The sequence below is a fragment of the Nannospalax galili genome, unplaced genomic scaffold, assembly GCF_000622305.1.
Source record: "Nannospalax galili isolate Female #2095 unplaced genomic scaffold, S.galili_v1.0 scaffold356, whole genome shotgun sequence".
Lineage (NCBI taxonomy): Eukaryota > Metazoa > Chordata > Mammalia > Rodentia > Spalacidae > Nannospalax > Nannospalax galili.
Window position 1 is genome coordinate 2,311,302 of NW_008338126.1, and position 15,909 is coordinate 2,327,210.

A 15,909-nucleotide genomic window follows, 5' to 3' on the forward strand; every position below is an offset into this window, starting at 1 on the left:
TAAAAACTCCTCCTGGAGAAGCAACTTGGACAAGGTACCCCTTCCTCTGGTCTGGATCAGTTCTGCCCAAGCCCCAGCATGGTAGGGCAAAGGGGGAGTACTGGAACCCCAGGGTCATGGCAGACACTCTTCTCTCCAACCCCCCTTACCCCACTGGATTCCATACATCACTAAAGTGAGGCAGCAGGATCTGCAGCATTTCCACATAGACTGAGCTAGCTGCCAGCTTCCAGCCTTGCCCCTTGAAGATGGCCTTGAGGTCATGGGCAGCCTCCACCACCAGTACCCCATCCATGTTCTTCAGGCCCTTCACCAGGGAGGGCATCAGGGCCTGCACCTTGGCCCTCTGTGGGACAAAAGCATGAGAGGGGGTTCCGCCTAGGGTGAAGACCCAGCCTCCCATTCAGCAAGACCAGGGTGAACCCGTTCTCACACCAGGCACTGCCTGTGCCCTGTCTCCTGTCCTGAATGCCCTCCCTCCAGCTCCAGCTGTCTCCTGTCCTGAACGCCCTCCCTCCAGCTCCAGCTGCCGCCTGTCCTGAACGCCCTCTCTCCAGCTCCAGATGTCTCCCGAAGCTCCTTGTTTCCTCTCCTACCCTGGGGCCCAGAGCCTTTCATTGCTTATCCCCTTCTCTGGCACCAGGTAGATGATACCCTACATTACGAGTTAGCTTCTTAAGTCTATGTCCTGTCCCTTTGTCCTGGCTATGCTGCAAGCTGAAACAGTGCCCAGGAGAGAAAAACACACTTCGTACACATTGTACGTGCACATTATACCATCCATCTAGGTTTCCTGACCTATAAGATAGGAATAATTACTGCCACCCTCTCTCCTCCTACACACTGTCTTTGTGAAAAATTTGGATTAGGAACTATTGAAAAAGAATAGAATATGTAGGTTACAGTGACAGATCCATTTTATAGATGGGATCATTGAGGCTAGGCAGAAATGGGCTCTGGTTCTAGCTACCAGGATCTGAGCTGTGACAACCAAGCTCCGGCTCCCTCTAGGCCAGAGCCTGGAGGAGCCAAGTTTCTCTCTACCCTCTACTCACCTTATCAGCTCTACGGGCCAGGATGACCAGGCCCCGGATGGACAGAACCTTCATGATGGGGTCACGGTGGCTCAGGCCTTCTACCATCCGCCCCAGGGAGTACTGCTCTGGGATGCGGCGCATCTGCTCCATCCGGAGGAGCTGAGGGAGCAAAACAGCACTAACTCCTAGGCTGAGGGCACATGGCTGTCTTCCCTACAGAGTGACTACCCAGAGCTTCAGACTGGGAAAAGTGACAGTTTGTTACCACTTTCCATCTAATATTCATAAGACACTTCTGGGTTAACCAAACATGTCTCTCCCTGTGCCCCTCCTTGTCTGGCCCCTGGCTCCTGCTTGCCCCTGTGGCGTCCTTCATGGCACATCGACCCTGCCCCCCACCTTCTTATACTAACTAGTTGTCTTTCATTTCCCAAATGACCAGGCTAATTTTCCTTCTTGCTAGCAGGGTGCCGTTTTACTAGAACGACCAGCTACACTCCCACGCCCCGCACCTTGCATTGCTCTTTCCAAACTCAGCCTCCTTAACCCTTTCTGCGCCTTTTCGGGCTAACAGTCTTCCCTGGGCCCTGGGAACCCTGTGTATCCTCCTGAGGTGGCAGCTGACCTCAGTGCCTTATCTGCCTTGTCCCCAGCCACCTGCAGACTTCCTATAGTGTGAAAACCCAGCAGGCCCTCCTTTGGGCCCATCACCAACCTAAGCTCTGGAGTGGAATATGTGTTTAGGGAGTACTTGTAATCTAAACTCAAATCCAACATGAAATTTGGATCCTCCCCTCCTGTGGACTGCTCTTCTTCCATGGCCCCATTGCAGGGTTAGCATTACCATCAGCCAAAAACTAAGCATCAGCCTCATCTTCCTCTGCCTCATACCCTCCCTGTCTTCAATAGCCAATAGGCTTTGGTTCTCACCACCTCATCCTCATCCCCTTGCCTGATAGCCACTGTCTATGAACAGCCATGTCTTTGAGATGGGGAGCCCTGGGGACAAGGGGAGCTAGAGGAGCGGTCAGGATGGCTGGCTAAGCAGAGGAGAGGGAAGGGAGGAGGAAGGACCGCACCACTGCCAGCCTCTGCCTATCCACGCATGCTACTCAAGTCTGCTATGCAGCAGGCTGTGGGTGAGGCCTGGGACAGAGGAGAACAACATCTCCTCTACCTTTTACCTGCAGTGTTGAAAATCAGACCCAGTGTCTCACATGTGCCAGGTAAGCCCTCTACCACTGAACCACATCCCCTGACTAGTATTGATCATTTAATTTAATTAGTTAGTCTTTTGAGACAGGGTCTTGCTCTGTAGCCCAGGCTTACTTGGAATTCACTATGTAGCCCAGGATTAGCCTTGAACTCACAGTAACCCTCCTGCCTCAGCCTTCCAGGTTCTGGGATTGCAAGCATGAGACACTATGCTTAGCTGATCATAGCAGAGCTGTGGTTGGAACCCTAGACTCACAGAGAGCTCTTTCTACACACCAGGCTCTGCTGTAAGATCTTTAAGTGAACACGTCATCCTTACTGAAATTCTATGAGGTAGCCCATTCACGGTGCTCAGATGACAGGTAAGGAAACTGAGACATAGCCAGGCGTCCCACAGGCCCCTTGATGAGTTTGCTCATCACTGGGAGAAACAGCGTGAGCTCTGGGTGTCTAGCAGGGACACCTGAGTACAGAGAACACAAAGGTGCTGGCTCCACTAAGACACAGGCTTCTCTTCTGGGAAGGTAGGAAAAGCCTGAGGGGCATCCCTTTACCTGAAGTGGGATAGAGGACTGAGTCAGGCAAACGCAGAGAGAATTTCTGAACTCCCTCAGCTGAGTGACCTTGAAAAAAGACTTTGACCTCACCTGTCTTTGAGCAACGCAATTCCTTCTATGAAGGGTTGCTATACAGATGCTGGGTTGACACTAGGGCTGTGTTTGGCACATGATAAGATTGCAAGAATGATACCTTCCCTCTCTCTCCCTCCCTGGATCACGGAGACCAGAAGCAGCACTAGGCAGAGCTGGGGTTGGAACCACAGACTCCTGACCCCAAGACCAGTCTGTCTTCCCTGGAGATGACACATTCTTCTGGTGCTAGAGAACCAAGTAAAGTGTCCACTCAAGCACTCACTTGCCAGCCAATCCCTGCTTTGGGGGTGCTGCAGTATAAACCAGACACGGTCCTTCTCACCAGACTCAGAGTCTGGAGAGTCAGAAAAGCTAAAGAAGTGCCTTGATTGCACCTCTGGCAAACTATACTCACCTATTGAAGATCTAGTTCAAACATAACCTCCTCCAGGAAGCCTTCCTATCTTTCCCATTGCCTAGGCAGAGAACCTCCTGCCACTAAGTCCCATTTTAAAGACTGGTGAAACCCTGAAGCCTCCTGCATGACAACTGTCAGGCCAGTAAGCTGTGGTCACAGCAGGCCCTACAGTATCACTCAGTGGATAAAGGGATGATGAAAGTGCAGTGTAGCATACAGTGGAATCTTCTTCTTCCTCCACAAGGGGCTTCAGATGCATCCTCCACCCTGAATAAGCTAGGAGACCTACAAAATTGCCAGGCACAGAAGCCCATCTGGCTTGAATGAAGTACCACAAACAGGTGCATTCACCGTCAGGAAATAGAAGGTCCCAGCTGGTGAGGCTTTGGAAACTGTAAAGTACTGTACCCTAGGATAAATTACCATGATGTGTACCCTGGGCCCTCCCAGAGGCCCCTCCCTCAAATCTCCTGCTCTCCTACAACTGCCTCCAGCTTAGCACAAGTCACACTATAGTACCCTACGTTATAAGTGGGGTGTGCTCTGTCTTCTCAACCACATAGAGAGCTGAGGACCTGACCAGCCCTCACTGGGTTCCCAGGCCCCGAGAAGTACCTCCACAAAGAAGGCGGTGGCGGTGATCCTGTGTTTGTCGTCGCCTCGCTCCAGGAGCGGGATGAGCAAGTAGAGGACGCGGCAGAGCTCCTGGCAGGAGTAGTGCACCATGGCCCTGAGGGAGAGGGAGGGGGCCTTAGGCTCCCAGGCCCACAGGACCTGCCAGCTGGGGAGTCTGACTGTGACACTGCAAATCCTGGCAAGCCAGCATCACATGACTTCCTGTGAGCCCAGCTTTCCCACCTGGTAGTATCTGAGAGTCCATTGCCTTTAACTGCTTCTTTACACCGATGGGGAAAGTGAGACCCAGAGCCGGAAGGAGACTCGGCTGAGGGTACAGAGTAAATCAGTAAGAGAGACAAGCTGAGGTTTATCCTGTCAGGCTGCCCAGGACTAAGCAGGAGGCAGGGGCAAGAGGAAGAAAGTGGGAGCATTGACTGAGGCCGTTGGCAGCAGGAGAACATTGTCATTTCACATTATCCTCACCTCACCCTTCCAGACAGGCTGCTATGATGAACCCCAGTCCACAGAGGAGGGAACCCAGGCTCTGAGGGGAATGGATCAGCTCCCAGAGCTTCGAAGCAACACAGCTGCATCCCCAACTGAGGGCTCCTGCTCCAGCTACCCAGTTTATCCCGTTGAGCCATGGGTGATCAAAGTGCCCCCACCCATAGCCAATATCAGTGCCACATGGGAAACTGCCAAAATGCACATTCTCCGGACCCTTGCCTAAGACCCACTGAGGCAGGAACTAAGGGCACGGCACGGCAGGACAAGATGACTGATGCGTACTCTCGCATGAGGACCATACACAGTGCTCCAAAGGTCACTGAATCTGGGAAAGAGGCTGTCATGTACGGAAATGAAATGAGACAACCTGGGTTCAAACCCTGACCCAGCACTTGCTGTATGGTTTGGATCAGGAACTTAATGTCTCTGGCCCCCAACTTCCTATTGTTTAACCCCGAGAGAGTCATAGCATTGCTCCGTTGGTCCTGGTGAAAACCAAAGTGAGACCATCCATGCAGACCCTCTTTGCATGGCCCCTGCTGCTCCATCAAGTGGTTGTCTCTCCTGGTGGGAATTGCAGCATTGAAGTCAAGAGGTCCACTCAGCAGCCAAGGGAGGGTGTGTGTTTAGAAAGGAAGCTCCAATCTTGGCCAGGAGGTCATTTTTTCACTCTACCACTTCCTAGTTGTGTGACCTTGGGTAAATGACCTAAGCATGTTCCTGTGCCAAATGTGCATTAGTAGGGGCTGGAGAGATGGTTCAGCTATTAAGAACACTGATTACTCTTGCAGAGGACCCAGGTTCAGTTCCCAACACCCACATGGTGGCTAAAAACCATTCGTAACTCCAGTTCCAGAGGATCCAACACCCTCTTCTAGCCTCCAAAAGCCTTGCATGCATGGATGCACTTACATATATGCAGGCAAAATACTCATACATATAAAATAAAATTAATTAAATTAAAACTTTAAAAATATTAAGTTTTAAGTAAGGCTTTTGTGACTTTAGATATTTTTAAGATTTTACTTATTTTTCTTTTATGTGTATAAGTGCTTTGCCCTCATGAATGCAAGTATATCATACGTGTGCAATGCTCATGGAGACCAGAAGAAGGTGTTGGAACTCCCTAGAACAGGAGTTACACACCATTATGAGCTACCATGTAGGTCCTCTGCAAAAACAGCCAGTGCTCTTAACTGAGCCATCTCTCCAGCTCCAGGGAAGTGTATTTTTACATTTTATGTATTTCATGTGCATGTGTATGTATGTGGAGGTCAGAAGACAACCAGTGGGAATCAGTTTTTGCTTATACTATGTGGGTCCAGGGAACTAAACTCAGGTCATCAGTCTTAGTAGCAATTGCCTTTATCTACTGAGCCATCTCGCCAGCCCAAGAAAGGGAGCACCATAAAGCATTTTTAGGAACTCCAGGAACCATTACAACAAAGTTTGGGTACTAAATTGAGTGTCATCTCTCACATTTGTGTTGTCCCTCCACCTAGGAGGACAGTATCAGCAAGATGCAGAGAGGTGGTAAAGGAGCAAAAAGTGGCTCAGAGGTACAGTCTCAGGTTTTTCTGAAGATCTGGAGGGTCCACCTCTCCCCACCCTATCCCACTGAGGTGCCCCACCTCACCTTGCCAGCAGGGACACTCCCCGGTGGTGGTTCTGTGCCTGGACCATGAGCTCCCAGCCACTGTGGTCCTCCAAAAACATGGCCTCATAAGAGCAGCCCATCTTCAGCAGCAGAGTTTTCACCACCTTCACCATCCAGCTGCCAAGACAAGGGGGTAAGAGCTCATGTCCACCATATGCCTGGCAGCCAGGCTGTGCGCCACCTGCCCCTCTTGCCATTGCTACCATCCATCCCCAGGAGCTTCTCTCCACCGCACTACTGTTAGATAACAGTATGGGTTGGATCCACAAAGGGTGGCTCTTTACAAATAAAATGTTACTTTCAGAACAAGAGAAGAAACAGAAGAACTGCCCCCTCCCCCTTGAAAAAGAGGCTTCGACCCTCTCTTTTCTCTGAGGTCTTGCTCACTGGAGAGGTTAACTGGCCAGGCCTCCTGCATCCTGCCTCTCTCCCTCTCTGCTCCCCATCAAGTTGTGGCTGTCTTGGTGGCTGATGGGACAGTCCTCTCTGCTCTCCTGGGCACTCAGCCTCCTGCCCAGACCCGAGACTCCTTTCTGTCTTAGGACCCTTCGGGAAGGACTCCCATCTGAATACCTAGTTGAAGCTCCTGGGAAATTTGTCACAGCCATGGGACTGAGCAGAGTTCAGAGGTCTGAATAGCCCAAGGAGGGTGCTGACACCTGCTGACATCTGATTGGGTGCCTGGCCCAGCCTAGTGCCATCCCTTTGGGTGGGAAGTCACACACAGTGGACTGTTGGGATAGGTCTCAGGAGCTGGGGACATGTGAGCTGTGAGCATCGTGGAATGTACTTACTCAGCCTAGATGGTGCTGCCTGCTATACACTGGGCTCCGCTACAGTTTTAGGGGAACCATCATAGATTCAGCCAGTCATTGACCAAAACGTCATTAGAGGGCCCAGGACTGTGAATATAGACTATTAAAAGAAGATAATGAATAGAGTAGTTTTCCAGAAACCTAAACGTTTACTTGAAGAGGTCATGGTGTCCTTGTATAGATTCAGATGGTACCTGAGAGCTTCTAATTCTCAGGATTCAAGACAAGTACATTTTAATCCATGCTTGGTAGCAGACCACTACACTATCAGCACTCCAGAAGCAGAGGCAGAAGAGCTTCAAAGTCAGGAAAACCAGAGTGACAAAGTGAGGTCTTGTCTCAAAAAGTCAAAGGCTGGGAATGTAGCTCAGTGGTGAAGTACTTTCTAGCATGTGTAAGTACTAGAGTTCAATACCCAGTACCACAAAGAAAAACAACACATTTTTAGAATCAAGAAATCCCTGGGAATTGGCTGTTAATTTTGATGGGTTTTTTGTTTGGTTGGTTTTTGGTTTTTGTTTTTTAAGGAAGAAGAGTTCAGTGTGATGAGACCTGTGTTCAAAAGTACAAGACTAGACTGAGGCGATGGCACAGTAGTTAAGCGCTCATCATATAGTATGAGGACTGGAATTCAGATCCCAGAACACACACAAATGCCAAGTGGGTGTGGTGGCAGCCTGTAACTGCAGCTTCAGAAGGCAGAGATGGGGATCAAGAACAAACTGGCTAGTCAGACTAACCATATCCGGAAGCTCTAGGTTTGATTAAGAGACCCTGCCTCAGTGAATAAGATGGAAAAGCTGATGACTCCCAGTATCAACCTTGGGTTTCTACGTGCGCATACACATGCACATGCACACCCACCCATGGGCACATGCACATGTAAACACACACACACACACACACGAAAATGGAAATTTAAAAAAATATTTTATTTACTATTTTTATTTTATGTGTATGTGTGTATTGTCTGCATGTAAGTAAGTACACCCGTGTCATGCAATGCCTGCAGAGGTCAGAAGAGGCTGTCGGATCCCCTGGAACTGGAGTTTCAGACAGTTGATAGCTTCCATGTGGGTGCTGGGATTCAAACCTGGGTCTTCTGCAACAACAAGCAGTATTCTTAACCATTGAGCAATCTCCCAAGGCCTGACACCACAGTTCAAAGACATTTTGAGAGATGTTCATAGTCTCCTGGAACTTAGTCGACATGGGGGGGCAAGAAGCAAAAACAGTCCATTTTGTCCTTCTGACTAAATTAGTTTAGGCCTCATAGCCGCCATGTGGGTGCTGGGAATCGAACCCGAGTCCTCTGCAAGAGCAGTCAGTGCTCTTAACTGCTGAGCCATTTCTCCAGACCTGGAAAAAAAATTTTTTTTTGGTCTTTTTGAGACAGGGTCTCCCTATAGCCCAAGCTGTCCTAGAACTCACTATGTAGACCAGGCTGGCCTTGAACTCACAGCGATCCACCTGCCTCTGCCTCCCGAGTGCTGGGATTAAAGACGTGCGCCACCATGTCTGGCTGGAAATTTTTTAAAGTACAGAATAAGACTGGTGGCACAGGCCTATAATGCCAGTTGCTCAGATCTGAGGCAGAAGGACCACAAGTTCAAGGCCCAACACCCAAGCCTGGGTTACAAAGTGAGTTTAAGGCCAGCCTAAACTACATAGTGAGACCCTGTCTCAAAAGTTTAAAAAAAAAAAAAAAGTAAAAAAGATGGATATGACTCAGCAGTAGAGTTACTTAGCATGCGTGAGACCCTGGGTTCAGCCTCCAATTCCGAAGTGTCAGGGATGGGGAACTTCAGGTATGCAACCTCCCACCTCCACCCTGTCCCTGCTCCTAGATGGATGAGCCAAGCTGTTCAGGAGTGGGCTTGGAAGAAAGCTCCTATCAGCTTCTAGCACTAGCACCTTCACCTAGGGCAGGAGAGGCCCCATCAGTGCCCCTGCAGCCCAACACCCCTCCCCTCCTGCACAGTCCCCTCTGTGATGACAGTTTCAGTCACTTTCACATCAACTGTCTTGAGACAGCCCACCTCCGAGGCCATGCTCCCAAAGACTTGGTTATCAACCTTCCACTTCTGTGTTAGTACAGGAACAAAGTTCACAGCTCAGTAAGAAAAGGTGCTTTGTAAATAATCACGCAAGGAGATAAATCTGCACTTAAGCCAAAGCTGAGCCATTCCAAGTTCACTCTGTGCTGACTCACCTCACGTCCTCAGCCAGCCTCCACATTTTGATAAAAATGACCCTAGCTCTCATCCTTCTGCCCCACCCCACACCCAAAGCCTGGCCTCTAAGTACTCCAGATGATGCCAGGCACCTGTGAAAAGGCAGAGTTATCCAGCAGGAGGCCAGAGTGGCAGAGTGACCCTGCTGGTCTCCAGGCACTCACCATGCAAGTTCCACCCTCCTGGAAGGTTTTCTCAGCAAAGCAGAGCAGAAGATACCTTGAAATCTGATTCCCAGCACCTGAATGGGTGCTGTGGGTAGGGTAGGCTGTCCTGTACTGTGAGCAGAGTGGGCACTCTGTATTTCTTTCAGTGGCTCTATGGTCCTTAGCTGAGACGAACCCTCCATCCTCCATGGAAAGAATGCACCCCATCTGTGTTCCTCCCACTGCAACTACAGCACTTCCACCCTTGTTCAGTTTCCCAGGAACCCAGCAGTCTCTGGGAGTATGAGAGGAGCTAGAGGGCCACATAGACAGCAAGTGTGTCACCCACACTGGGATGGGATCCTATTGGCCCTCACAACCATGCAGTAGAAATCAGAGGCCCATTTCTCAAGCACGAAAACCAGCCATGAAAGGGTTAAATCTGTTACCCAAAGACCGGGGCTATGCCAAAAGTCTTCCGGTTCCACGAGGCTTGTCTTCTGCCCGCCAAAATGTACTTTTAATCATAACACATAACAAGGATCGAAAAGAAAAGCCACTGAATGTAGTCTGTAAAATATTTAACTTTTTGAGTGGCAAAGTAGCCATAAAATAACCACAAGTGTCAAAATGGAATAGCAATGACAGGGCTAGTTCCCTTAATACAATAGACGTTCCCACAAATTAATAAGAAAAATCCCCTACAATCCTAAATAAAAGTGGGCAAAGGTCAAGAGCAACTTGTTCATATAAATGGAAACACAAATGACATTTAAATCTCAACTTCATCCAAATGACAGAAATGCAAAGTAAAACTACAAAAAAAATTGTTTATACAGGTATGGTGGTCACCCCAGCACCCAAGAGTCTGAGGCAAGAGAACTGTGATTCTCTTTGAAGGCCCCAAAAAAAGTGCTGTACTGCATTGTGCTAAGGGTGTGGGAAGGGCCCTCACATAACTGGTGATGGTGTCCTCCAGACCCATTTTAATTAGCTTCTCTAGCTTTTGCTCTTTGGTGTGTGTGTGTGTGGTGTGTGTGTGTGTGTGTGTGTGTGTGTGTGTGTGTGTGTGTGTGTGTTTTATTCCACAGTGTGCATGTGGAGGTCAGAAGACAATTTGTAAGAGACAATTCTCCCCTACCATGTGGGTCCCAGGGATTAAACTCAGGTCATCAGACTTGATAGCAAGCACCTTTAGCAGGCCCTTCCTTCCTTTTTTCTTTTTCAATGTATATTTTTATTGAATTTTGGGGCAATTTTTTGGTAATTCATACATCTTAATCATACTTAGACCCCCCTCCCCTATCTGCACCCCTCTATAGCCTGCCCACAGGATTTCATGCCTTCTGTTATACATGTTAAGGCCTATAGAGTTAGTTTTGTGTTCCCAGATGTCCCTCGGTGTGAGTTCATCCACTGAAACCTATTCAGCCTATCTGGCATCACTCCCTTAAAGAAGATCAACTTTCCTTCACCCAGCAGTGACCAGCTGCCAATAGTTCTTCAGCTAAGGTGGGGGCCTGCTGCCTATTTCCTCAGTTCTATATTGGGTTTGTCTCCGATTGAATTTCCATGGGTCTTATGCATACTGACACCATTGCTGTAAGTTCATATGAGCAAGGTCCTAGAAGCCTGCTTGTCTTTGGGGGAAGGTAACTGGAGTATGAGCATGAAAAGAGACTTGATTTTAATGTCCTTTGAGGTTTTTCCTTTTTTAACAGGTGTACATGCATTATTATAGTTAATAATTAAAAACAATGATGGGCCTGGGATACATACTTGATACAAACAAGTCCTCTGTGGGTAGCAGGGAGACTCTGTTTCCTTATGGTCATACATCACCCCTGCAGGGCCCTCCATGTTAATTTTCATCACTCAATGGTCTGAACTCTTTCTACCACACATTCCTATTCCACCTTAACATTTCCATGCAGAGACCTGTTGACGCATCTGTCCCCCCTTCAGGAGTCCATCCTACATCTAGAATTATACATGTGCATCCATGCAAGCAAGCTCACGGCAACATCTTCTGTAACTGCAAAGGGCAGGGAAGTATCTGAATCAGGAGGAGCCTGGCTGCACAAATTCCAGTATACTGGAATTCTATACACAGGGATGTCCTGCAGCTGTCAAAAAAATGAGGCCACTGTGTGAATGACGATCTCCAAAATAGAGTACAAGATAAGAGCAAACATGTACCTGTGTAATTGGCTAGCACTGGTATAACAAGAGATCATAAATCCATGTGTTCATCCTGCATTAACTACTGCTGGAAGGGCACGAAAAATCTGCTTGTCTTTGGGGGAAAGTAACTGGGGTATGGGCAGGAAAAGAGACTTGATTTTAATGTCCTTTGAGTTTTTTTTAAATGGGTGTACATTCATTATTCCAATTAATAATAAAAACAGTGATGGGCCTGGGATACATATTTGATACAAAGAAGTCCTCTGGAGATAGCAGGGAGTAGAAGGCTGATCTCCTCAAGATGCCCGAGTCCTTCTTACCATTCTGCACTGAGTAGAATGGTGATACACAGAGAAGGCACCCAGAACCAGCTGTTGAGCAGTTGTATAACTCTAATAAACATGTACTTCCAGTGCATGGGGATATAGCTCAGTTGGTAGGATGCTTGCCTAACATGCACAAAGCCCTGGATTTGATCCACAAAACCTGATAAACTGGGCATGGTGGTACACGCCTGTAATCCCAGTAACTCAGGAGGTAGAGGCAGGAGGATCAGAAGAAGTTCAAGATCATCCTCAGCTACAGGGCAAGTTCAAGACCAGCCTGGACGACATGAGACCCTCTCTTAGTGGGCTTCTACTTCCTCCTCTAGTCCCAGAGCCAATATCTGTGGATCGATTGCCCTGAAGATGTTTGAGGGGCCCTTGCCAGGTGGTCCTCCCCACTGCCAGGACAACAGGCTACAGATACCCTGAGGCCTACCACACAGGTATGAAGACAGGAGGTTGCGCGGCATCCTTGGCATCCTTTTGAGAAGCCACTCGGCTAGGCAGGTTGAGGCCAATGTGGTAATGGACCTGAATGAGCAGGGCCAGGAGCAGCTGAGGGTAGATGCGCCTCACTCGACATACACAGCTGTTGACGGACAGGAGCTCACACAAGCCACTGGCTGCCTGGGGGTGGAGGGGAGGCCAGTGGCTTGACTTGGTCCATCCTCCTAGCACTGTTGGCTGAAGCCTGGCCTAATGTTCTGGGAGATTGGGACTAGAACTCTAATTCAGCCTGGGAAAGCACAGATCCCACTGCCTTTGGAAGATGGGGTCCTACAAGCAAGTAGGCTGAATGGGGTGGAAAGGAAGGGGAAAAGGCAGGTGGCTAGGGGGCTTGTTCCTCACCGCCAAGGGCACAATGGAGGCCCGACCCTTCTTAGTAATGGGCTTCTCCTTCAGGCTGTTCAGAAGCAAATCCAGCAGGTCCCGGACATCACAGCTGGGCTTTCTCAGTATCAACTGTCTCCACATCTCTGCCCCATTGCTAAGGGAGAAAAGGATAGTTACTGGTGCCTAGGACAGGAGCAAAAGGTTTCAGGGCTAGGGGAAGGTACAAAGTCAATGAACTGATATATCTGAGGACATGTCAACCAAGGAATGGTCCAGAAAACACTCTCCATGAAGCAGGAGACTGACAATGATTGAAAGCCCTATTTCCAGATCTCAGGCCAGGTCCTTTATTTTCATACAATTGATTACTTTAGCAAATACTTATTGAACAGATCATACACCAAGCTCTAGGCAAATCTCTGGGGATACAGATGCAGACAAGAATTGGAAACACTCAAAGTCACTGAATTCTTACTCTCATTTTATAGAGCCAAAATGCAGGCTCAGGGGAGTAAAACCTACCAGTGTGAGATGATGCAGCTAACAGGCTGCAGAGGCAAGATGTGACCACATCCAATGTCTCCAAAGCTAGTCTCATTCCCCAATGCTGAGGAGCAAGAGTTGAGTCAACAGAGTCCTTTGGAGCCTGGATCTGGCCCTTCGTACAAAATCCCAAGCAATACAGCTCTAGACCTGGGCAGGAAGCAGCACTTCCAACAGACACTAGCCTATGGCACTCCTGACACTCCTGTCATGGGCAGTTGGCAGTGAGCTAAAGGGTTAATGAAACCCTTTTGCCTGATGCATGAGCATCTGAACCTTCCACTCACTTCTCAGCTTTGTTCCCCTGGAAACCTGATAAAGATAGTATGTCAACTATGTTGCTAGGCAACATTGCTTATGATAAAAATGGCCGTGTTTATGGTCGCTTGGTACTTAGCATATTGCCTGTGAAGAATACCAATTAACTGTAAGACTCAAGGGGGCTGCTAGAGCATGGAGCTTCCCAGGACAGTGACTATTGTAACTGGGTTTGTCTCTGCAGGGATGCAGAAAGAAAGGCCTATGCAATCAGTACAAGAGATTCTGGTCTCTTTTTCACCACACCCCAACCCTAGGTCTCCTTCCCTCACAGGAGAGAGAGGCGTACAGGATGCAAAAGTGAAGGAGGCCCTCGCTCTCAAGCTTACAAAAGTGCCCATCAAGTCAAGGGCAGCCCTGGTTGTCTTATAGTTCTATTAGTGGATCCCAAAAGAAACCCCCTGAGGCTATAGCTCAGTGGTAGAAATTTGGCCCTGGGTTAGATACCCAGCACGGTAAACAGAAGACGTCCCTAATGGAATCCCAGTACCAGGAAATCTGAGGTAGATTGCCATGAGTTTGTAACCAGCCTGGGCTACACAGTGAGGCTTTGTCTCAAAAATAAAAAACAAACAAAAAAGCCCCAACACTCATCCCCTCCACTCCTGCCAATGGACAGTGCAGCTAGAAAGGCTAAATTCTTGGGATGCATAGCTAGGCCCTCAGGGTTCCCACTAATCTTGTCTCTGGAATGACTAGCCTGTTCCTGTTAGAGCACACCCCACTTTCACAGCTCTGCATAAGGCATCCACATCGACTTAAAACAATCACCCTAAGGTGTGGATCAGCTGCTGCTTTATTTCATTCAAAGAAGAGGTTGCTGAAGGCAGAGGCCAACAAGGCTAGTCACCACCTGGCCAGTCCTCTCCTATCACCCAGACCAGGAGTTCCCTAGAGGCAGTGAGCATGGAGCTTCCTGTTGCACAGACAGGAGCAGATGCTGAGCACAGCTGGCTGCATGACTTCATACAGTCCATTCCTTGGTTGTGGGGGGACCAAAGCCCAGAGAAGTCACACAAGCTACCCAAGGACAACAGCCACTGCAGGCAGAGTCAGGGCCAACATGCCAGACATCATTAAAGGAAGGCTAGGAGTCAGTCAGGCCTGAGCTTAGTCCCTTGTTCTAGTGATGCCTCAATGACTATCAAGGAGCATCTCCTGAGTCTCGTTTCCACATCTGCAGAATGGGCCAATTTGGGAATGAGAGTATGGATGATCTAGCAGTGCTCAGGAAGGACTTACTGAATGTTATAAATACTGTGGACCATGCAGAGGGGCCAGAGGAGGGCAGGGGAAGGCAGGGACTTTTCTCGGCAGAAAGAATATCTCAGCTACTTCAACCCTTTGAGGTGTAGAGGTTGGGAACCTCCTTGCTTGGTACCTGTCCAGCGGGAGTGGGCACATGAGCAGGGCCACCACGACCTCGGTCATGAAGGAGCTGGCCAGGAAGGAGATGGGCAGCAGGGCCACCTCACGGGCCCGTGGCTCCTGGATGTGGCTCAGTTGCATATAGATGCCCTGCATGATTTCTGGGATCTGGAGGCAGCCATGAGCAAGTGGAGGGAAGACCCATTGGAGAAGCCAAGGGAAGCATGAGGAACATGGGAAAATGGGAAAAAGACCCAGGTAGAGTGACAGGAGGGCACAAAAAAAGAGGGAAGAGAGGACAGTGTGGGGGAAATTGGAGGGTGAGAGAGGTGCTAGGGACCTACTGACTTCCCAACCCCCACCAAGCCATCTGGGTTCTCTCAGGGGTGGTACCCGCTCCTGCCTGTCCCTGTGCTCAGCTTCAACCCTGTCTGCAGTCAGGCAGGCTATCCCATGATGAGCAAGTCCCTTGGGGAGGGAGGCATTCCTAGCCCCATGACAGCCCAGGTTCTGCCTCCAGGAGGCCTTACCACCACCAGCACCCTGTGGCGGTACCACTCCAGCACTGAGCTGAGCGTGACCTCGGAGGCAAGCTGCATCATCTCCCAGGAGTCCGTCCCCTGAGCCTCTGAGATATCCTTCAGTCCTTCCAGGGCTGCCAGCAGCAGGTCTTTTATCTGCTGGGGACCCAGGAAGTCTTCGAATTCCTGAAACACAGGTATAGAGATCTTGACACTGCTGAGCAGAATCGACTCCCAAGTCATACACAGAGGCACAGACACCACCCAACTTAAAGTAAAGGTCACAAGTGAGAGTCACACACATCCTGCTGACAGATGAATGTTAGACCCTTTGGTGAAGAGCTACAAAGGTAGAGGCAAAACTGACACAAACCAGACACTGAGGTGCTCCTGTAGTCCTTTAGCTACTCAGGAAGCTGAAGCAGGAGGACTACTTGAGTCTAGGAATTTGAGAGTAGCCTGGGCAGCATATCAAGTCTTTACCTCAGAAAGAGAAAGAAAGAAAGAAAGAAAGAAAGAAAGAAAGAAAGAAAGAA

The 15,909-nt window shown here is 49.1% G+C and overlaps 1 protein-coding gene across 1 annotated transcript in view; it reads right to left on the reverse strand.

The window, feature by feature from the left end:
- The window catches only part of Mroh7 (maestro heat like repeat family member 7), a 41,264-nt gene that overhangs the window by 8,070 nt on the left and 17,285 nt on the right, over positions 1–15,909 (reverse strand). The window contains exons 10-17 of the mRNA XM_008833022.2: positions 15,383–15,559; positions 14,866–15,020; positions 12,639–12,777; positions 12,226–12,416; positions 6,064–6,201; positions 3,918–4,032; positions 1,056–1,196; positions 167–346 (exon numbers count right to left, since the gene is read on the reverse strand). Of these exons, the coding sequence (XP_008831244.1) occupies positions 167–346; positions 1,056–1,196; positions 3,918–4,032; positions 6,064–6,201; positions 12,226–12,416; positions 12,639–12,777; positions 14,866–15,020; positions 15,383–15,559 (1,236 nt within the window). The remainder of the gene's footprint in view (positions 1–166; positions 347–1,055; positions 1,197–3,917; positions 4,033–6,063; positions 6,202–12,225; positions 12,417–12,638; positions 12,778–14,865; positions 15,021–15,382; positions 15,560–15,909) is intronic.